This window comes from Phalaenopsis equestris, unplaced genomic scaffold (assembly GCF_001263595.1).
Source record: "Phalaenopsis equestris unplaced genomic scaffold, ASM126359v1 Scaffold000513, whole genome shotgun sequence".
NCBI lineage: Eukaryota > Viridiplantae > Streptophyta > Magnoliopsida > Asparagales > Orchidaceae > Phalaenopsis > Phalaenopsis equestris.
The window spans coordinates 2379866-2403322 of NW_018164953.1; the positions used below are offsets into that span (position 1 = coordinate 2379866).

At 35.9% G+C, this 23457-nt stretch overlaps 1 protein-coding gene across 1 annotated transcript in view; it reads right to left on the minus strand.

Annotated features, from left to right (window-relative positions):
* The window catches only part of LOC110028522 (probable LL-diaminopimelate aminotransferase, chloroplastic), a 59448-nt gene that overhangs the window by 21195 nt on the left and 14796 nt on the right, over positions 1 to 23457 (minus strand). Inside the window, exons 4-7 of the mRNA XM_020730416.1 lie at positions 14311 to 14427; positions 4927 to 4989; positions 2944 to 3048; positions 2705 to 2755 (exon numbers count right to left, since the gene is read on the minus strand). Of these exons, the coding sequence (XP_020586075.1) occupies positions 2705 to 2755; positions 2944 to 3048; positions 4927 to 4989; positions 14311 to 14427 (336 nt within the window). The remainder of the gene's footprint in view (positions 1 to 2704; positions 2756 to 2943; positions 3049 to 4926; positions 4990 to 14310; positions 14428 to 23457) is intronic.

Genomic DNA, 23457 nt, shown 5'->3' on the forward strand with positions numbered 1-23457 from the left:
GGTTTTATAAATGTTTACTATATATATATATGAATGGCAAAAGGATATTATACGAGCCTCCAGCCACCCCTAATGTGCATGATAATTCGAGTACCACCTTCTTACGGCCAACTGTGCCAGAGGTGATTCGAACCCCCCGACCTGCGAGATCTTATACAGTGGATGCCAACCAACAGATTAGCCAGAGACTATTAGACGAGCCTCTCGACCAACTTTATGTGCCTAAGCATTTCATTTCACACATAAGTGGGATCGAACTCGTGATCCCAATGGCCTTACAAATTCTGCTAATCAAAGAGTCGCAACGGGCGGCACAAAGATTATTTCCTTGAGTACAAGGCTACAAAGACTGATGATTATTAATTTTAAATAATTTAATGACTACAAGGCTACAATGATTTAAAATAAATTAAAATTATTAATTAAAAAATAGATTTAAAAAATATTAAATTCTATTTAAATGAATCTTTTTATACAAATAATAAGATTTAAATCTCGCCCCACCCTTAAGAACTTACGGCTACGTGATTAGGGCTCTCAAAACGACTCGTTTCTCGCAAAAAGCTCATATTCAACTCGTCAAGTAAACAAGCTGAACACAAACAAATTTTTTTTAGCCAGGTATATAAACGACTCGAACATGAATAAAGGTATTTTAGTGAGCCAAACATGAGTCAGCCTGGACTCGCTCAAGCTCAGCTCGTTTACACCCCTACCTACAAGGTCCAACAAGGTAGCAACAATATTATATTGCAAATAGAATGTCTCAATCCTCCAAAAGATTGAATTGTAGTGTTCTTCTCTGGTTCTAAGAACTCACATTTTAACATGAATTGTTCAAATTTAGCAGTAAACTCCTCTACTGATAAGTCCTAAGTAATTTGAGAAGTCTGAAAATAATTCATGCCTACAATGTGCTAGGAAACACTTGCGTAGTATCTCCTTCGATCTTTCTTTAAATCTACTATTCTTTAACTCGATGACAACTAATTTCACCTTTTTGTTAGTGGAATGTCCTTGTATTCAAAATCTCATTTCACAATTTAGAGACAATAACCTTCATTTGGATCCATAAAGCTAAAAATCTTGCAAACTAGAAATCTAGGAGTTCGATCCCACTTATGTGTGGAATGAGTGAGGTCTTGATAAAAATAATTTTCATCATCTACTCTCTCAGATTTGTCAACAAATGAGTGAGTTCCATGTGTTGCATTGTTTCAAAATCAGAAAATCTTCGTTACAATTAGAGAATTTCTCACTAAATATCCTCCATGATAAATTTTTTAATATTCCTTGGCGACTTTTTTCCTTGATGTCATAGTGATTCACTCCATTTTAGGGTTTCAGCCAAGGTGGAATTTTGGGATCTTGGTTTGGCAAAAATTTAGGCTTAGGTTCAAGTGTAAAGTGTAGATATGGCTTGTGGGTTAGGATTTGTTGTTCGAAAAAAATTATAGGGTTCAAATAGCATAGATGCTCTAATTGCACTTTAACAAATCTATCTTGAGGTCTCCCCTCTTGCATAGTACAACTTAGGTACCTAATCACGTGACTTCAATTATAGCGGTTGAGTTCATATCTATCACCCAAACCTTTTGTATGAGAGAATTGATTATCTTAAATCCACAACATTTTGATGCCATTTTATCTTCTAGCGATATTAATTAATAGTTAGAAATTTTATATCTACTTAAATTGTATATTATGTATCCAATTTTAATTTTACTGATACTAGGCTAGTTATAGACAAAGAGTTTCATTAACTTAAGAGAGGCCAATCCAAGATAACAATGTCATCAACAAATAGGGCATTCTAAGTTTTCTCAACTCTTGAGTACTAATACGATTTGTAAGAGTCTCCATAACCAAAGAAAAATATGTCGATTTAATGATAAACCTTGATCTAATCTTACTTTGAATGAAAATTCCATGATCACTTCACAATTACTCTAATGTTACTTATAATTGCATTATATACATTGAAGATCAGATTACTAAAATATGGACAGATGTTTGCTTGTCATAATTAAAAATCATAAGTTATATTACACAGAAGTTGAGATCATTTACTAACATTTAATCTACATTTTGCAAATAGAATGAAACTTGACCCTCACACCGCTATATTTAGCTTAATATTAAATCTAAATATAACAATTTATTTCTTAATTCTCTCCAAGACACGAGGTTTCCATTCACAAAGACAAAACGATTATGTTTCTAAACAAGCATACTTTTCTTTGGATATTTCTTAATATATCCCAAAAATCTTTAGGTTAACATGCTAATGTTTTTTTCTTTGGGTTTTATAAATGTTTACTAACCACACTAATTAAAAAGGATACATCAAATCGAGTGACAATCAGATAACTAACTTTACAAACAAACATCCATCACCTTTAACAATGTTGTCTATCTCCTCACTCAACCATAAATCTAGGTTTCCTTGAGCTTATATGGAAACACCCTTAACATGAGAAGTCAATTTAGAGAATCAAAACAAAGTAAATAGATAAACAAAACCACATATTTTAAATGTCAGCAACCCTAAGGGAACAATTTATTTTAATTTTTTTCTATATATCTAAATAAGGCATACATAACATTAAGCAAGTTAAAGTTACAGCATTAAGAAAAAGGGAATGAATTGGCTCATAATTGCTTTAATTTGCGTGTTATGAATGGACTGAAATGACAAACTTACCGGATATGATGGATCTTGCACTGCTATCTTCACATTAGCTCCAAAAAGCAGCTGAAAAAGCAATATAACCATTCAACGTAAGGTGGATGGGATATATACCATTAAATTCTCATGTAATCCACCTCAGAGATCAAACATGGAAGGACTGAGGAGAGCAAATAGGAACATTAGAGGCAGACAAAACTAATCATCAAGAAATTAAAAGAAAAAAAGAATAAATCAAAGCAAGAAATACAAACCAGAAGGCGAGAAATATCGCATTTTGCCCCATCTGAAACAAATATATCAGCTTCCTCAATACCAAAAGCACCATAATATGTTGAAGCAATGGCTGCCCTCAGTTGCTGAAAGATTAATCAACAAACCAGGTTGAGAATCACATTAAAATTATAGATTGGATTTATGGTGCATGGCAGCACCAGCTTTTCCAATAGAAGGTGGACAGCATCATCATCATCTATGAATATACTCTCACTAGTTTTTACTTCATTGGGCATTTAAAAAAAGTCCGACTTGGGTGAAATGCATTTATACGTCATAAATTATAGATTGGGCATGTGGAGTCTTTTCCAATAGTATGGTAGAGATGATCATCATCATCTATGGATTTATTCTCGCATTAAGATCTTTGGCGCGCTCGGGTTATATTGATTACTCTCATTCTTGAGTTTTCTTTTTCCTCCTAGTATTGACGCAAAGCTCATTTTGCATAGATTGGGTTATTAAAAAGTTGATGAAAAGAAGTTTCCAATTCTCGAGGAGTTCCGATAGGTTGGATGTATTGATTAAGTGAAAGAAGAATTTATGGCTATGGTGAGGCTTTAATAAGTTGAACAAGAGGAGATGAAAAGTGTTCATCAGACATGAATTTGATGAAAGAAAATGGAAAGATGATCGAATAAAATATTATTGTTAGATTTTCTCCCCCTAAAATTTAGGTTTGCAATAGTAAAGTTGGTGTTAAAGGTTATATTCACAGAATTATAATTTTTTCTAGTAATCAATAGCATTTAAACCATTTTTAATTTGGTGATTATCAAATAAAGTTTTCATGGATTAAGGTTCTAATCAGTCCCTATGCTAAGAAAAAATGTGAATGAATGAATATAGAATGAAAAAGGGTTTGTGCATTAAATTAAATTTAATTACTCACAAAGCATTCTATTAAAGAGACATAGATATTAAGATAATCTCTCCCCAAAGATACACATAAATATTTGTGGATAATATTCTTGATCTAAACATCTCTAATAGGTGTGTATTGTTCCTTTTAACAGCCCCATTTTGGATCCTTTGATATAAGAAAATATTAACTAAAATTAATTCGAAGAATTCTTTATACCCTGGATAAAATTCCGTGTGGATCATATTATATTTTTTTTCTTTCATTAAGAAAACACAAGTGAGACACGTATGCTCTTCGATGAAGAGAATAAAGTATCCAGCTATATGGATAATTTTCATCTAGATGGTTAAGGTTGGAAAATTGTGCCAGTTTGACAGGGATGGGAACAAAGAATGTGTTTAGCTAGATGCCCAAGTTCACTTTGAAATTCTCTTTGAATTTTTTCTGATGTTAGGAGAAATTGATTGTTTAATGTTAGTAAAGTTTGATGTCCTAGGTGATAATGCTAAAGCCAAAAATCACCCATTATTTGAAATGTCTTTGAAATTTGAAATTTGAATTGAGGATGTTGGTGAAGATGTGACAAGTTTGAGCGCAAACTGTACTTAAGCAATTATTCTTTAAAAGGTAGAGTTTTGAAGACACCTTCACACTATCAATCGTAATCTCAATGTTTAAGTCTGAAAACTAATAGAGTATATTGTCTTAAGATATGTTGACTGATAATCAGTTACAATTTAGGATAGGCACAAGAAGCACAGAGTAAAGAATTAGATCATTTGAGAAAGTGATAAAACATGTTCCAAAGTAGAATTTTCATGACATGTTCTAACAGCGGAAGACATTTTTATTTTCCATCAAATGATCTTATGTCTTGAATCTACCATCAAAGAACCAAGGTAAAATGATAAATCATTTTTTAAAAAATCAGCACAAAAAAGAAATTAAAATTCCTTGAGCAACTTGAAAAAAAGACTTTCACAAAGGTAATGGAAGGAAAAACTACTTCTAAGAAAGTTCATCAACCTTAAACGGTTCTTTCAATAAGCAGTATGGAATGATAAATAATTTGTGAGCAACTGAAGAACTGACAGACCTTATCACCTTGTTCAGCTCCATAACCACTATAACCTTCAACAGTGGAAAGTGCATGTGCTCTCTGCAAAAATTATGAGAAAATAATTTCAGTTAGTTCCGCAACAACAGATTATTGAGAACAGAATGTCTAATTGGCCACCCGTTTATCAAATGAAACGGCACTCAAAGGGGAGTTTAGTTACTGAGCTATCAGAGAACAATGAAACTCTCCATATTATTCAACAACGAAAATAATGATATATTTAAAAACCAGTTAAAAAATCAAAAGGGAAAATAAGCCTTCAGAAATAAATGAAGGCCTTCGTGTAAAAAAACAAATTTTGTTGATAAATTCACTCAAATTCTCCTTCTATTACATCAGTAAAATATATACAAACATTTCATCCATTTATGAAAGAAGAAAAAAAACTGTTTACAGATTTTGTTAAAAAAAATAAAAAATGGCTATACAAAATTATAAATGCCGCAGCCACCAAATCAGGAATGTAAAAGGTTTCAGTTTGAGCAATTCAACTATTTTTCAGCTCGTCTTCTCAAGTAAACTTCCCAAGGTTTTTTATTTGTGATCGACCTGCTAATTTATCAAAAAAAAAAAGAGATATTCATTGATACCAAAGTTAACCAACAGCAGAAAATGCAAATACTATTACTGAAATCCAATACGAAAATAACAATAAAAAACACTGAAATATGAAATTGCAACAAACAACATCACAAACTCAACTTAGGATAGATTCAGGAGGGTGGTGGTGGCCAGCAAGGGTTTGGAAGGTGGCGCAGCAGTGGAAAAGGAGGTTGGCAAGCAGAAAACAACGAGATGGTTGTTTCCCCGGTGTCAGACAACAATCAAACAGTAGAGGCGATGTGTGAGGGCTGTCCAGGGTGATGACAGCAACGATGGAGGGCTGAAATGGTAGGGGCAGCAAAGCGAAGACGGAGAGCTGGAACAACAATGGTAAAGAAGAGGAAATGCTAGAAAAAGAACAGAAAACAACAAAATGGCTGTTGTTAGGGAGGCCTGCAAAGAGAAAGAAGATGTGGCAGTGAAGCGGGAGGGATGTGAAAGGGTATAGGGAAGATGAAAATCACCTGGAGACCAAGATACAACAAAGTACAACCTGGAACTCTAGATATAACCCTCAAAGGGAAGAAGAGACCGGTGGTTTTCACAAAACAAAACACACAAAAACTGCAACACTAAAACACGTGAATAGCGTAAATACGCCCTAGATAACTAGGATTGGACCCGCCCCTATGAAAAGGAGGCGTCAAACCCACGTGGAAGAGATAGTCAACCCTCCCAGGTCTGGACTGATTTGGTCCAGGCAAAGGAATCGCAAAAAACCATCCCCCGGCTCCCTTTACACGCCTGCGTCATTCATGAACATAAATTCTACTTAATTTATATATAAATTATCGAATATACATGTCAATATGTATGCATGCATATATCCATACAAGTAAAAATGTATGAAAATGAGAATAAATATGTTTAATTATTTAGTTATTTATTTATATGTATATATAAATATAGTCAAGCTACTATCGTGCCAAACATGATTGATAAGTACCTTATTCGCATCTAACTTGTTATATAATAGAACATAAAAATAAGTCAAACTCGAGCTAATGACAGAACCATCAACCAAACACAATCAAACAAACAAACATTTTTTATAAATCTAAAATCAGGGAATTCATAACAACAAGAAGTAATTCAACAAGTAATATGAAAAAATAGCTATAGCATAGGCTAGAAGACTTCTGAAACATATGAAAACAGGAAAGCAATTTATCTTGTGCAGAAATATGGATCGCATCTTGCTAACTTGAATAACACACAAAAATATAGCTGTGTAAAATACTAAAGAAATCAAGTAATAATTGATTAACATTTTTAAAAAAAGGAAAAATCCAAATGATAATAGATAGCAGAGATATTTTAACTCATTTGAATTTAAATATCCTACATTAGCACATTAAATACCTTAAACATACTGTTAAATATTTCAACACACCCTGAGACCTTTCTAAGGCTCCTAAAAGGTGCGAGAGAACACAAAAAAGGGGGTGGGTAAGTTGTAAGATGGGTAACAGAGGCGATAGAAAGGATTTCGGCTGAAATGTGGTCTACATGGCTGCTGGACGGCGAATGTAATAATAAAAATTAAAAAAAAAATCAATTAAAAAATTCCATTAATAAAAAATAAACGAAGCTTTGTTGGTAACGACATTGCGCAGATGTCGTTCGAGCGAAAACTCCACCGCTCATGGGGAGTTCGTCTCCTTTCATTCGAGTCCATCGCGAGAGAGTGCAAGAGAGACCAGGGGTATGTGAGAGAGCGACACAGTGAGGTTGAGGAAGAAGAGAAGGAAGAAAAAGCTACAATAGAGTGAGAAGGAGGAGGAGGAGGTTACGTGTAATCCTGGGTGTAAATGAGCCAAACACGAGTGAGCCGAGGCTTAGTTCGTGTTCGGCTCGTTTATATTTCGAGCTTAAAAAGTGTTTTCGTGTTCAGCTCGTTTGCTTAGCGAGCTGAACACGAGCTGTTCCAGAACAAAGAGTCGTTTTGACAACCCTAATCACATAGCCATAAGATGTCAAGGGTTGTGGCAAGATTTAAAAATTATTATTTATATTAAAACATCATTTGAATCTAATTTAATAATTTTTATTTTATTTTCTTAATTAATACTTTTAATTGATTATAAATCTTAGTAGTTTTGTAGTCAATTAAAATTTTCAAAAATAATATTCATCAATATATATATATATATATATGTATGTATACAGAGTCAACAAACAAAACTTTATATGTTTAATTAGCGAGCTAAACACGAGTTATTCCCGAACAAAGAGCCACTTTGACAGCTTAGACACTAAAGAGGTGTTTGGCTCGTTAACTTGGCAAACAAGCCAAACGCGAACTTCTTAACGAGTCGAAAACGAGCTGTTCGTAAACAACGAGCCGTTTTGATAGCCTTACCTGTAATTGAGCCAAAGAGATGAGGAGGGAGCTCGTGCAACATTTTTCTGCACGTAGAAGGCTCGAGCGGCCCTACTCTAGTGAAGGAGGGAGAGGCATTTGTGCCCTAACAAAGTCACAAAAGAGGAAGGAGGCAATAGATTCTCCCTGTCGTGTGACTCGCCGAGAAAGGAGGAGGCGGGCTATCCAACTTGCGTGGCTCGCAGAGGAAGGAAAGCGGCTGGTTTGAAGCTGGATCGAGAGCTTAGGGAGGAAGAAGGGATCACAAGATTCATCTGCGTGCAAGGGGGGAGCTCTGATACCTCTCTTGTCACGACACGACCCGATGAGTTTGGAATTACTAAGGCGAGAATGGACGATGGGACGAAGAAGATATAACTAATAGTTTCATTTCATCACAAAAATAAAAATTCAAAACAAAAAAAAGTCATTCTAATTTACAAAACTAATATTTACAAGAGATTGTTCATATTTAAACAATTACATTCAGATAGAAAATAAACAAATCTACAATACCTACCAGCTGGCGCTCCACGACATCCGATAAAATTGGAAAGATACAGAGAAGATTAGATGGGCCCCAAGGAGCACGTGTACAGGTGTCGTGGAGAGACAGCTGATAGGTATTGTAATTTAGTTTATTTTATATCTGAATGTAAATGTTTAAATATGAATAATCTATTTTAAATATAAGTTGTGTGGATTAGAATGACACTTTGCTGTTTTGGATTTTTATTTTTTGTGATGAAATTAAACTATTAGTGATGTCTCCTCCATCTGACCCTCAGTTCCCGCCTTGGTAATTCCAAACTCACCGGGTCGGGTCCTGGTAGCTAACCAGCGGAAGAACCACAACAACTTTCTGCTGTCAATAGCAGATATCAGTGAGTTTGGAGAGGGAGGAAGCCTTTGGACTTTCGGGAGAGATCACTAACTCGATCCAATCAGGTTACAGACATAACTTCTGAGAGAAATTCAAGAATGCAGTACTTTAATAGAGAAAACAGGGAGAAAGCCTCTCCAAATAATATAAAACTAAGGACATGGCTTTCATGACCCGTACAGTGCAAACAAGAGATTCCCACTAAAGAGTCGTATCGGACGTGAACTTGTCCAGGTACGCTACCGGGATCATAGAAATTTGCAATCCGCTCAATGTAGGACGTCTGCATCATTTAACATCAAGGTAAGAAATAAATTTTCTGCATTCCTAGCTTGCACATGTTTCAAGCATAACTTTGTTAAGAATCTTAATGAGGCATTACCTTATTGAGAATGTGTACGAAAATAGCATAGATTAATAACCCATCCCCAATTTCTGATTGATGAAGCTCAACTTCTCATTTAATAAAGCTCCCATCAGTTCTAATATATTTCATTCAATCATGTTGAACAAAATCGTTTACAATACTAGTGGCAAAACTAATAAAAATACGTGCATCAAACATACAAAAAAAAAAAAACACACTCCAACTGACGGCTTAAATAAAAACACTCCAACTGACGGCTTAAATAATAAGATAGATGTTTCACTAATTTCTTGTTATAATGAGGGAGATGTGCAAATTTACACTTGACAAAGAGTTAAGAATGCCTCTAATAAGTATTTATTAGTCATATTATATGATGGTTAATTTTTATATTCAATTTCACATGCCTATGATGATGGCCTAAGAGAATGGAATGTGCTCTCTTACCTACAGTGAATCCTAATCTGGTTGGCATCCATTAAGTTCAGTTTAAGAAGTTAGCATTATCTATTGTGCTAGCACATTATTTTATCTTTGTTTTTTCAAACTTCTGCTCTGCAGGTCCTGTAGCAAGCTTCAATCCTTACCCAGTGTCCTATAAAAAATTTGGCTCTAATCTCCACCTGGCTCCTACAATATGAATTTTGCTAATGGTTTGTTCATTCAAGTCATTTAACATCCATCCCGGCTACTCAACTCCTTTGACGTGACTTATACATCCACTTCTTACGGCTGGAGTTATGTGTTTGATTCTTGCTTCACGTAATGTATATCCATGTGATTCCAGTGGTTTGATTTTCTAAGACATGGCATTCGATATCTTAGGGGAATCGGACGTTGCATGAAGGATGGCATGCTGCCAAGGATTCAATATTTTAAAATTAAACAATATAAAGCAGCCAAGAAGGGAACGTCTGAGAAGCGGTCTATTACATTTTTCATATGATGAACAATATTTTAAAAGTAAATAATATTTATATCCTCAGTCTGCCGAAATCTAATCGAAGAAAAGGATGTCATGTTGCCAAGGAGAAAAGGTCAATGAGATATTCATGAACTTACAATAGATGCTATACAGTGAAAAATCCTAGAACTGCAATAGAAGCACGTCGCTTTTGAGAAGAGACAATCAAGTGAGGTCACCAATAGCCACACCGATAACTAGCCAAAATTATGGAAGGAAGTGAATTCCTTTCATTAGGAAGTTTCCAGTGACGAAGAATTAATACCCCGAAGATTTGACATGAAATATGAGAGGAGAGAAAACAAAATCTTGAAGTAAGGTGATATTATCAAATTTTAATATTCGCATGGATTCAGACAAGTTTATGGAGTGGCTCCACACAGTAAAATAAATTTTAAATACAAAGACGTTCCCTTAGACAAGAAGTTAAAATTGGCATCTATCAAGCTTAGGAAGAATGTTTCTTTATGGTTATATAGCCTAAATGTAGTGCAAATACCTTTCTCAACATTAACAGCATGATATAATCATAAAGATCTACTACCTACGCCACAGAGATTCTTTTGTGGAGTACAGAACTGAATTAGATCAACTCATGCTAAAATGTGAGTTGGTGGGAGCACATAGTAGCAAGATATCTTGAAGAATTACGGTCATATATTAGTAATGTGGTGCAGTTACGACCGTATTGATCGATACTCAATGTACATTCCCTAACTTAAAAGATAGAGAAACATCATTGTTGATCGCCACACCTTACATGTAGAGTTCAACTCTAAGATCATGCAACAATAATACACCAAGTGGAGCATCCCAATCGACCCTGTCAGAGGAAGAACTAGCTCAAAGTGAAGAAAAAGTAGAAACAACCAATACTCCCAAATTCGACCCAATTAGGAAATGCTTACAGTGTCATGATTTTGGGTACATTGCATCTGATTACCCAAATAGGAGGGTGATCTTTTTTACTAAGCAAGGAGCGATAGAAAATATAGACAGTAACATAGAAGAAACACGAGAAGGTGATGATACAAAGAAGTATAAGCCTCCAACCAATGAGGGAGAGATGCTAGTAACCCGATAGGTTCTTCAAACTAATCTCATAATAGAGCAATAATGGTTTTGGCATAACATATTTCACATAACATATTTCACACTCGCACGTAGTAAAATGTGTGCAATCTCATTATAGATAAGGCAATTGTAAAAATGTGTGAAGTAACCCGACAAGTCCTTCAAACTAATCCTATAAGACAACAACAATGGCTCGCCACAACATCTTTCATACTCATCGTACTGTGTTGGGAAATATGTGCAGTCTCATTATTGATGGAGGTAATTATAAAAATGTGACATCTACACAACTGATTGACAAAATGAGTCTCACTACTCAGAAGCATTCTCAGTTATATTCCTCGACTTAGTTGAGGAACGGGTGTAAGATTAGTGTTTATAGAATATGCCTCATGAAATTTTCTACAGGAAAGAAGTTCAGGGAACAAGAGTGGTATAACGTGGTATCTATGGATGCATGCCACGTCCTATTAGGCCTTCCTTGGTAGTATGATCATTGCATATATTATGATGGTCACAAGAACATGTAATTTTTTTAACCAAAGATAAGAAACGCATTATATACTTGCCTTGGAAAGAGTCTGAGGTGTTCAAGGATATGCTAACACATTGAGAGAAGCACCAGCAGGACAAGCACTGATTGTTCAACAAGGTGATGACTTTGAGAGACCGATACGAGACACAGAGCAGCCCCCATTAAGAACATCCAACATATAATTGCTTTAAATAGAAATGAGTAATCTCTCAACCATTTCTGGAAGAGTCTATGGAGTAGGCTTAGTATTAAGTTCCAGTTCATTTTAGACAGATGACTAGCAGGAGTGGTAAACCGCAATTTTGAAAATCAAGATCCATCCAGAGAAGAAAAAGAAACTTCATATAGCTCGAGAGAATGACACAGAGCCTTAGTTTAGAGGAAACAGGATCGTGGAAATCTCACGTTGCTGCAGAATCACGAATACCATGTTTTTGTGAGAACAAAAGAAGCCGCGATCGCGAGAATTGGAATGGGATAGCCCACTTCCAAAGCTTGCAAACTTTTTTCCTTTTTTTGTTTTCTTTCCTATTTCTCTATTTCTAATTATGTTATTATATGTAAGGGAACTATTTATATGTTATCACTTTCAAGTTTGGCAAAATTTTATTAGTTTTGGGCATTTGGAGATTGAAATATTTGTTTTCTAAATTAAGTAGTGTTGTATCATCTTCCTTTCACAAGTGTCGTGTCTGTAGCTTGTGTAAGAACAAATGGTAAACCTTCTTGTCATTCGTACAATCATCATTTCAGAGTTCCCTTTGTTGTTTTCAGATGGGAAAGCCGCCGAATGATGCCTATCCCTATTCAAACGCCATCAAACTCCATATTCCTCTTCCTTTGCTTACCTTCAACCATCTCCCCACTAAACTATTTCTTAAATGCCTACTAGAAGCCCTAGAATGATGTTACAAAGTAAGAAAACAAGAACTAGATCGCGAGGGAGATTGTACTCGAGATTGAGATTGAGAGGGAAGGAGCAAACCTAGAAGCGCCGACCAAGCTCTTTGTGAGCTACGAGTGTGAGAGAGAACTAAGAAGCTCGGTCGTAGCAACAGAGCAGCAAAAAAGACTAAAAGGTAGTTGAACAAAGTGAAGCCAAGGAAATAGAATTTTTTTTAGAACAAACAAAATTAAAAAGTGACTTTGAAAATTAAAGATGCAAGCAGTCCCTGATCTCTTTTAGAGATAGTTCCCTTAAAAATTTTTATCAAGAGTGCTCTGTCATAGCTTTCAGAGTTTTAAAGAGAGAAATGCCACTTCTCATGTGTTTAAAGGCACTAAATCGACAATCAAAGGGCCATGTTGAATTCTTTTAATAAAAAGGGCAGTGGCAATGTTAACGGCTAAGACCAAAGAATACATCCCGCTCATATCAAGCACAAATTTCCAGCGATATTGATCTGAATCTAGTGTCAGGATTCGCAAATTTTTTAGTAAATTGGAATCTAGAGGACTATGTTGTCGACTTTGACTCGAGTGGATATTGTTAGTAGTTACAAGCTATTCTTGACTTTTTTTTAGTAATTAGGTCATAGGCAGGTTTCCAGTTTGTCGAATTGAAAAGAATTGTTGAAGTATAAAATTCTCAAGTCTTCAAGGTTATTCTCAGTATAGCCTTAGAGGTAGTAAGGAAAATAGAAATGTCATAAAGAAAGCTACTAATGAAACAATCAATACACAGATTTAGGAACTCTATACACATAATATTTGGTGCAAACAAGGGAAAACAAGATTGAAATTGGTGCAAACAAGGAAAAGCAAGAAGGGAAACATAGCCAAAAAATATGAGATACATTTGTGGCCAATGGTTTCCAAATATGGAATTTCTCGGTATTATGCAAGGAAAAAAATACCAAAACTGTGAGATGCTCAAATGTAGAAAAACCCTAATTTATTGATGAGATTAAGAGGGGATCTAAGAAATTACTCCATCATTTCCAATTTTCAAATTCCAGCATTCCAGATTTCCACGAGTGTGTGCACCCCTTGAGTTTGTTTGATTGATATTGATATCTTTTGATTCATATACTTCGGAATGCCCTTCAAAGAGGCCGCACAGGTCTTTGCAAGGTCAGTATTGACCTTTCTTATGATGAATGGGTTATACTGATATACTCGCATGTGAATACTATATACTGTAGGTTCATAACTTCCCTAGAGTTCATTTAAATAAGTTTGGGGCAATGCTCACAAATAATTGAATCAAACATGCAAAAGAGTTCATGTTATTTTTTTGAAAAATTTACATACATACCACTTAATTCCTATGTATGCAATATTTCCAAAGAACAATTAGAGGGTATGAATGATGGTGCAAAAATGACCTTAAGAAATTACTTGCTACCTTTAATAGTTTCAAATAAGTGAGAGATTGTATTGAAGTCAACAAACGAAATATTTTCTTCTTCAATAATCATGTAATAGTTCCAGCAGCATGAAAATAACAATGAGATGTGGCTCAGTGATCATCAGTTAGATGTTCAGTTTTAAAAAATCAATAGTAAAGGCATGTGAAGCTCTGTAATATGAAGAAATAACATTAAAAAATAGGCTTATAAAAGTCTCATACCATGGCCATAGAAGAAGTTATAACGTCTGGAATGGGTTCGGTGGTGTCACCAATGCCAAGGTTTATCACTTGTGCATCAGGATACTTTGAAATGTGGGCTGCTCTTCTTCTGGCAATCTAAATATCGTCAAATTAGAAGAAGAGTAGATTAATTAAAAAAAAACCAAAAACAAGAGTAACAAAGTGATATTTCATCAATTCCACTAATGTGAAAAAAAATGGAACCATAATGTATAAGACATTCAATACTCGATCTTAGTCAATTGACAAAGCAATCAATATTTGAGATTCTGTGGCCGCTGAAACATGAGAATATGTGGGCATTCGCCGTTCATATTGGATAGACGGTCGCAGAGAGAGTGAGAACTACAAGGATAGTGAAATTTTTTTGGACATATTTTTTTTTGTCATTTTTTAGTCATTTAGGATTTACAAATTGGGCATATTGATCCAGGCATCAAAAGTATAAGGAATAATTTCACAAAATTTCACATTAATCAGGCCAATGCATCAAACACATATCATTATGGGCAGTCTAGAAAGTAAAATCAGCAATCATCTCATGTCTAAAATTATTAATCAAATCGCATTATATTTTTTTTAACTTTTCTAGGCACATTTTGAGTAATTTCAATGATTTTGGTTGTCAATAGTCTATGATAAATGCTAAATAGGGTAACGTTTATAGCCCATCAAGGAGGTTATATAAAGAGGGGAATGGGCACTTTCCACATAAACGAATAGTATGATGCATGCCCTCCAAGTACCCTTATCTATATTTTAGAAAACGAGTATTGGAATATTCTTAGATTGACAAATAGTCAGTAAAATAAAAACTAGATTCTAACTAACAGTTATAAAATATAAAAACTTCTAAAGCTTCAGAAATAAACTATTTTGCCAAGTTATGTTTATTAGTAATTAAATCATTGAAAAAAGAACCTTTGAAACACAGAATTTATAGGAGAAATTATTTTTTATTTTTTTGAAGCTATATGATACCAAATTTAACCCAAACAACAATAAATATAATATTACTGAAATCAAATAGAGTTGCGACGACAACTCATTACAAAATAGGAATTAGAGAATAACTGACATAAAAAGATACACTAGGGTGACAGTGAAAGGGGTGAGAAGATGGCGACAGATATGACTATGGAGGGAGTTGCGGCAGCCAGATAAGGTGCTGGAGGGGCTATTATGGCAGGGTGCAACGCTAAAGAGGTTGTTGTAGAGTGCAGCAGAGGTTGATGGTTGTATGTCGAGGCGCTAGAGAGGCTATCGGCAGCAGGTCAGAGCGTTAGAAAGGTTGTCGGCATAAGATTAGAGCGTTGGAGGGATGTCGGCAATAGGTCTAAGCGTTGCAGGCCTGTCGGCAGCAGGTCAAAGTGAGGAAGTGAAATAGGAAGAGGTGGGAACATCGGGAAGATGGCAACGAGCAAGTGAGGGGAATATGGAAGAATAACTATCCCCCCGGGAACAAGTTACAATCGGAGCACCCTTCAAACCTCTAAAGAAAATCACCATCTTGGACGAGTTACAGTTGGAGTGTCATCTCACCGTCGGATACAACCCTAGAAGTAAAGAGAAAGCGTCGGCGGCTGTCCAAACAGAAAACTAAGCTCAAAACTAAACCTCAAACAGAGCATAACACACACACACAGATATATATATATATATATATATATAATAAGTACTGGAAGATAGAATATAAACTAAACCTCAAACAGAGCATAACACACACACACAGATATATATATATATATATATATATATAATAAGTACTGGAAGTTAGAATATAAAGGAATTTGAACAGAAAGGAAATAGAAAAAGGCAAGGAACAGAAAAGGAAGGAATAGAAATAAGAAAAGGAGAAATAGGCAAGGAATAGAAATATATAAGGAAGAGAAATAGACAAGGACTAGAAAAAGGAAAGGAATAGAAATAAGAAATGCATAGAAGAGGAAGGAGTTCCGTTTGAGGAAGGGACTAGAATAGGAAATTAGGAGAGGGAAAGGGCGGCAATTCCAACCCCCGTGAAGGCCGATCGGTTAAGCCAGCCAACCAGGAAGCCCCACGTCATTCTCCAGGGCTTGAGGAAGCTTCGACTTCATTCATCGAAGCTTCTGCTTTCTCGTAGCATGGAGTAAAGCCTGCCACGTTAAAGGTAACAAAGATAGTCTCCTGGTAAGTCAACCTTGTCGGTGTTTTCATTCAACAACATGTTTTGATGGAATAAATATGAATTATCTCGGGGCACGTCCTAAGCTGAGGGTGTATAGATGTATGTTCCCACAATGTAACTCTTGAGCGCTAAAGTCTGGAACATTCTTCTTTCACTTCTCATATTCAGCGAAGTGTAGCTATTAAACCAAAATGTGAAGAGAGATTGACTCTCAGACCGACTTTGTGTCAGGTTGCACCATTCTCACTAGCAACCACTCAGGAGAGACCGCTTATTCACTGATAAGACAAGACCTGCATCCCACTAAAGAATTTCTTTCCCCGTCAAGCTCCTAAGATAAATTTCAAGGTCGGGGTTCATTCCTCCTATCTAGACATTTGATGGCAGGTAACATACTAAATTGAATCTAACATTTGAATAATTTCATGTAATATTTCCGATATAGCACAAGAGCTCCATTTCTGACGTGTTGAACCTCCCTCCGTAAGGACAACTCAGGAATGAGTCTATAGATCTGAATGATCTAAAGTTCTCTTATCTAAAATTGTCGTGCCTCATATGTCAATTCCTCAAACTCAAGACTGCCCTGGGCACTCACCATGAAGTCGGTTGGAGTCCCTCCCATGGGCCCAATTGGAACTATGTGCATCTTTTCATCATCAACTAGAAGTTGATCCTCCTCCTTTGTGTCCTCACCATCTTCAGTGTCTACTGTGTCATTACTAAAATTTTCAAGAATGTCCTGCTCAGTGAAACAGATCACCCCCCTGATTGTGCAGTCTGATTCAACAAACCCAAATAAAAGGCACCCACAATGCTTCCTAGATGTGAAAGATTGATGGATGCAGATTGGTTCCACCTGTTCACCACTCTGAATCAGTTTTTCCTCTGATAGGGTCATCATGGGTGTTCTCCTGGGTGTACTCTGGTCGTAAGATCTTGAGTTAAACTCTGTCCGTAAGATGGGGTGATCACTTGGTGATATGGTCTCTCCACTTCTGAAGCTATGATCTGAACATTTTGTTTGTAGTAAGCTGGTAGGAAATGGTGATGTATCTCCCGCTTCAACTTCAGATTCTCTCATTCTCTCTTTTGAATCTTTAGATCACGGTGGAGAGTAATTTCCCCCTTGGTTTCATTCTCAATGTCTGCAAGCCTCCATTAAAGTTGGAGGATCTCTCGTTGTATCTCTTCCTGGGTAGGCTCAGGCATGCATCTCCTTGGTGGCATGGATAGAGATTGGAGTGGGAGGTGAAAGAGAGCTAAAAAATGGTTTAGGGTTGCTGATTTCGAAAATCAGCAAGAGTAAATTAGGGTTAAGTCAAAGTTTTGGTTATGGTTTGGGAATAGGAAAGAGAATTTTTGGTGGAAGGGTAAGGCAGATACTAGGAAACCCTATGATAGGACTATGGTTAGGCTAACTCTAATATCAAATGATAGCGGAGTTAGCTCAAATCACAAGAAATATAAATATTATTGTTTAAATCAAATAGAACTACAAAGATGACTCATCACAAAACAAGAATTAGTAGATGATTAACATAAAAGGGCACAATAGGGCGACAGCAAAGTGGGTGAACAGCTACAGGACAACAGGTAAGATGGCGACCTGGGGATGCAGCAGCAACAGGATGACTGTGGAGGGAGTTGTGGAAGCCAGGGAGGGTGTGGTGGGGCGATTGTAACAGGTGAGCATTGGAGAGGCTATCAGCAGCAGGTTGGAGTGCGGGAGAGGTCGACAGCAAATCAGAGAGCAGAAGAGGTTGTTGGTAGCAGGTCGAAGAGCTGAAGAGGCTGTCGACAGCAGATCAAAGCGTTGGAGGGTTGTTCACGGTAGATCAAAGAGCTGGAGAGCTGTCGACAGTGGGTCGGAGCGCTGGAGTGAAACAGTAAGGGGTAAGAATGCCAGGAAGATAGCAACGAGCAAGTGAAGGAAATATGGAATGATAACCATCCCCGCGAAAGTGAGTTTCAGTTGGAGCACCCCTAGAACCCTTGGACTTGGAGAAGGTCACCACCTCGGATGAATTACAGTCGGAGCACTATCTCGCCGTCAGATATGGCCCTAGAAGAGAAGAGGAGGACCTCGACGGTTGTCCAAGCAGAAAGCTCAACCCAAAATTAAACCTGAAACAGAGAATAACACACACATATATAAATATAATAGGTACTAGTAATTAGAATATGAAAGAATTAGAATAGAAAAAAAATAAAAAAATGCAATGAATAGAAGAGGAAAGAATAGAAATAGTCAAGGAAGAGAAATAGGAAAGGGACAGAAGAGGGAGTTCCCTCTATGGAAGGGAGTAGAATAGGAAATTATAAGAGGGAAGGGGTGTGGCAATTCCAGCCCCCATGAAATCTGGTTCAGCCGGCCACCCAGCAAACCTTGGGTCAAGAGGAAGAAAATTTAAAGATGATGCAATCTAAACAAACATCCATACACGAATATAGTGATATCCATCCCGAAATTAGAGTTGTAAATGAACCAATGCCTTTGATGAACAACTCAAACTTGGTTCGATTAATACACTCATCTTTGTTGAACATAATAACTAAACAAGTTTGAACATTTTTTTTAACTCAAAAGTTAGAGGAACCAAATTATTCGATAGTCCAACTCATTTATTAATGTTCACGAACAAGTTTGTTTGTTGTTCAACAACTAACTTAATAAATGCACTATACTTTATGATATTTTATTTAAAAAAATTGATTAGTTAAAATTTATTTAATTATTAAAAACATTTTCTATTTAATATCAATATACATATAAATTTAATACAATTTCTACTAATTTTTTTATTTCAATAAACTAGTTTGTTAATACTTATGTTATTTGATTGCAATAAAAATAATAATTAATATATTATTTTATTTATTTGGTTTAGACTAGTAAATATTAATTAGAAATTTATACAATTGCTTATTTATTTAGATTTGTAAAATTATTTGTTAATAATTTTATTTTAAAAAATCAAGTACTTAGAATTTTAGCTTGAATAATAGCTTTCTATGAAAAATAAAGTACAAAATGAATTTTTAAATTTAAATTAAAAATCAAATATGCATTCAAATTTTTAGTTTATTTAATTAACATAAACAAACCAAGTACAAAGTAAGTATGATCAATAAAAATTTAAGAAGGTCAATTATGAACTTAAATGTGCAAACTTGACTCAAGCTCGAACTGAACATGAACTTCTTATTAAACCAAGCCAAGTCCAATACATGACATACTCAACATGACTCGCACTGATGTGCTTCGCCCCTACACATCCCACTATAAGTGCAAGGTACCCTCTTGCTCCCTCATCACCCTCACATACTTAGCCCCATTGCACTTGTCTGATGCACTCAACGTGTCATTTCACAATCTTTCCCTTCATGCACTAGCATGTGTTATGCAGTCGCTTATGTCATCTCTGCCATTAGCACCTAGGCCGACACCCTTTTTGTTTTAATCCAGCTCATCTTTTATCATTTTTTGTCTAATCGTCACATCTAGTGTTGTGCCACCTCGCTCCCTCTCACTTCGATTTTTTCCTTAGCATTTATTCCATCCAATTCACTAACTAATCTTAGTTATAATGGCATTATGATGCTACTATGGAGACTTATTATTTTATGGCTTCTCCCACAATGGGATCCCCCTAGCCAAGTATTCCCCAATCTTTTGTTGTGGCTACTAAAGGGATATGGATCCTAGTCTATCAACTCATCTCAATTCTCCCACATATTTTTAGCAAGGCACATAACTTCTCATCATAAATTGTCATCCTCCTTTCAAGATGTAAACCAAATCTCCTCTTACTTGACGAATAGATCTCTGATTTAACTTCACTACTTTCTCTTTGCCTTGTTGACAGGTTTTCCTAGGACTTGTTGTGTGTTCAGCTTGATAGTACGGCCTGAAGGTCGAGAAGTGGGGCACCCTAGCACCCTGAGGCGGAGGTGGTATGTTTGGTGCTTGGAGTGGTGCCTAGGCGCCTAACAAAGCCTTCTGAAACAGTGAGAGGGAAATTTGGCGCCCAGAAAAAGCACAATCGTGCCCGAATCTTTCTTTGGACCAGAGCGTATGGAAACTTAGCGCTCAGGACTAAAGCTCTAGTGCCAGTAACTATTTCTAGCAATTAGAGACTTTAAGTCTTCAGCTTCTCTACGAATTGTGGGTAACTGTTTCTAACAATTAGGAACTATAAGCCTTCGGCTTCTCTGCAAATTATGCGTGCGTACTAAGGATTTCATGATTTCTTGTGTGTGAAAGAGAGAGCAGCATCAAAAGCATTCTCTTAATTACAAGAGTGTAAAGAAGCTTGAATGTGGTGTAATCTATACATTTTCCTCATTTCTTCATAATGAAATTCTTGATGTAGTGTATCTCCATGATTTTTTCCCGTCTCGAGTTTTTTCACGTTAAATCTTGGTGTTTTTGTGTTTTTCTTGTTTTGTGTGCTTTTGTTCTAAGTTTTGCTTCGAATCTCTCGAATCGGTGTTTCCGCGGTTTTCATTTTCTAACATAACAAGGCCATCCCAATATGATTATTATTTGTAAATTGATGATCTATCTATGTTAGGCTGGGGTGTTTTGTTAGACATTTTGATTCTCGTCATGTTATTATTTAGTTACCTCAAGAATTTGATTACTCAAGTTTCTTCCCGTAGATAATATATTACATAGACGGGTTCCTAATGCTTATACTTGTGATCACCTCATTTTGATTATTCCATCATTCCATGGAATACTTAGTTACTAAGGTTTGGATTGTTTTTTAACGTCTAAAAAAACACAATTTCAATCAATCTCTTTTGCATTAGCTCAATTTTTAGCAAACCACTTTTAGATGTCAATCATACATGTAGTTAGTGGCTAGGGTGTTAGTCAAATTAGATGTCACATTCCTTTTAGAGAGAGTATTGGATTTGTTCCACATTTATTGGCTACTGACAAAAGTTTGAATTTGTTAACATTTCTCCTTATTGTTCTTCATGCAAAATGTTCCATCATTATTTATCAAATGCTTCCGAGCATACCCAAAGCAAGCAAATCTTAAGAATCATAATAGTGGGAAACTTGCATTAGATCAAAGCCTTTATAATAATGCAATGGAGGTTGTTCCAACTACTTCTAATCTAGTATAGAATCAAAACTTTAAATCAACATTGGATCCTTCATTAGAATAAATGCCTCCCCAAGTTGCTAGCTAAATGATTATAATTGACCTCACACCTACGCCCATAATTAACAACTCATACCTACCTAGTTTTTTTACTCATAATATTACTATTGTTGAAAATATGGGTAACGTCTATAAACTGTCACTTCGATTATAACATTTTTAACACAAAAGAGATTGGGTCTATGTGCAAGAGTATACATGCTAATGGAGCAAGATTACGAGTGTCATTGCATAGGATGTAGCGCACTCGCCATGCCATCAATATGGCAAGGCATGGACACCAAAATAGTGCATGTTATTTACACCATGCATATGTATATTTAAATATGTTATTTACAACATGCATATGTATATTTAAATATGTGCGTGTACACAACCCAACCTGGGAGCTTGAAATTACCAATGTGGGAATAAAAATAGTTGAAATGAATTCAATTTAAATAATTATTAGTAATTACTAAAAATAAATGTTTAGTAAATCAAAAGAGCAACTAACTAATGTAATTCAGGGTTCTTTTGGTGCGGCGACAGAGCCGCGGCTCGGCACCGCGCCGTCCTTTTTTACTGTTTGGGGCAACGGTACCGCTGCGGCCTGCCGCGATTTACCTCAAACTCGAAATGCTCCCCCTCGCCCGCGACCCAACTTTCTCCTTCGACTTTTTACCCCAGCGCCCTCACCTTACCGCCCCATTCTACATCTTCTCCCTTGTTCCCGATTGCAGGTTTCGGTCACGAAGGCGATGGTTTAGGGCGTCGAAGAAATCTTTGGTCAGCGCCCTCGAAACCCTGTGGGAGACGAGGAAGTCATGCCTCTCCCCCCTCCAAAAGTCACATGTCCAATCCCTCCTCAATCTCCCTCAACAAGGAAGGTTCCATGGCTCTTCAGGCTAATGGTGTGGCTTTCAATCTTCTTCATCGAAGGAAGGCTTTTTCAGTTAAGGTTGTGATTTCTGAGTGTTTCGGTCTTCCTGCGGAGGAGGAGAAGGTGAATCTTGGAGGGTTTACCTATCAATCCGCAAAATTCAATTTTTTATTAGATGTTTTTTTTTTCATTCTTGCAAAGTAACTTCTGCATGATTATAAATTTTATATAAGATTGATAAGAAACAACCTTGGTCGATTTGGTTGTTCTATTTCTTATGATAATTCTTCTTGTTGTTCTTTGTGTGTTATTCTAATATCGACGATTTTGATTTTTTCTGTTCAATTTTATCTGATGCTTAAATGTATACAAGTTCTATTGATGGCTTTGTCATAATCAAATTTTGAAAATTCTTATTCTAAGTGTGGATTTAGTAAGTGTTGAGAAGAACTATAAACTATTAGGAACACATTAAGTCTAAGTTGTTGGGGTTTGTATACTTCTTGCTTGTATAATTCTACTTATTTATTTTGTTCAAATTCAACAGAGAAATGAATAATGATTCTTTGCCTTTGGCAGTTCATGGGAGTTGTTAACTCGGAAACACTGATTAGAAGGTACTTGAACTTCAGTCATACAAAATTTCAGTCATGGTAGGGGGAATTTAGAAGCGATAAAATGAACTTAAAACCTTTTCATACATGGTTTATAATACCAAAATTTTATAAATGTAAATATCAAACTTTATGAGTTAGATATGTAAATACGTAAGAATTGTATGGTAAGTATGTAAAATCTCCCCCTTTTTTTCGTCAAGTTTATCAAGGAGAGGCAAAAAGTTGGTCCTGTTGATCCAACCATTGCCACAAATTTTGCAGCATTACCTTGGAGATTAGGTCGCGGGAGCATCATTCCTG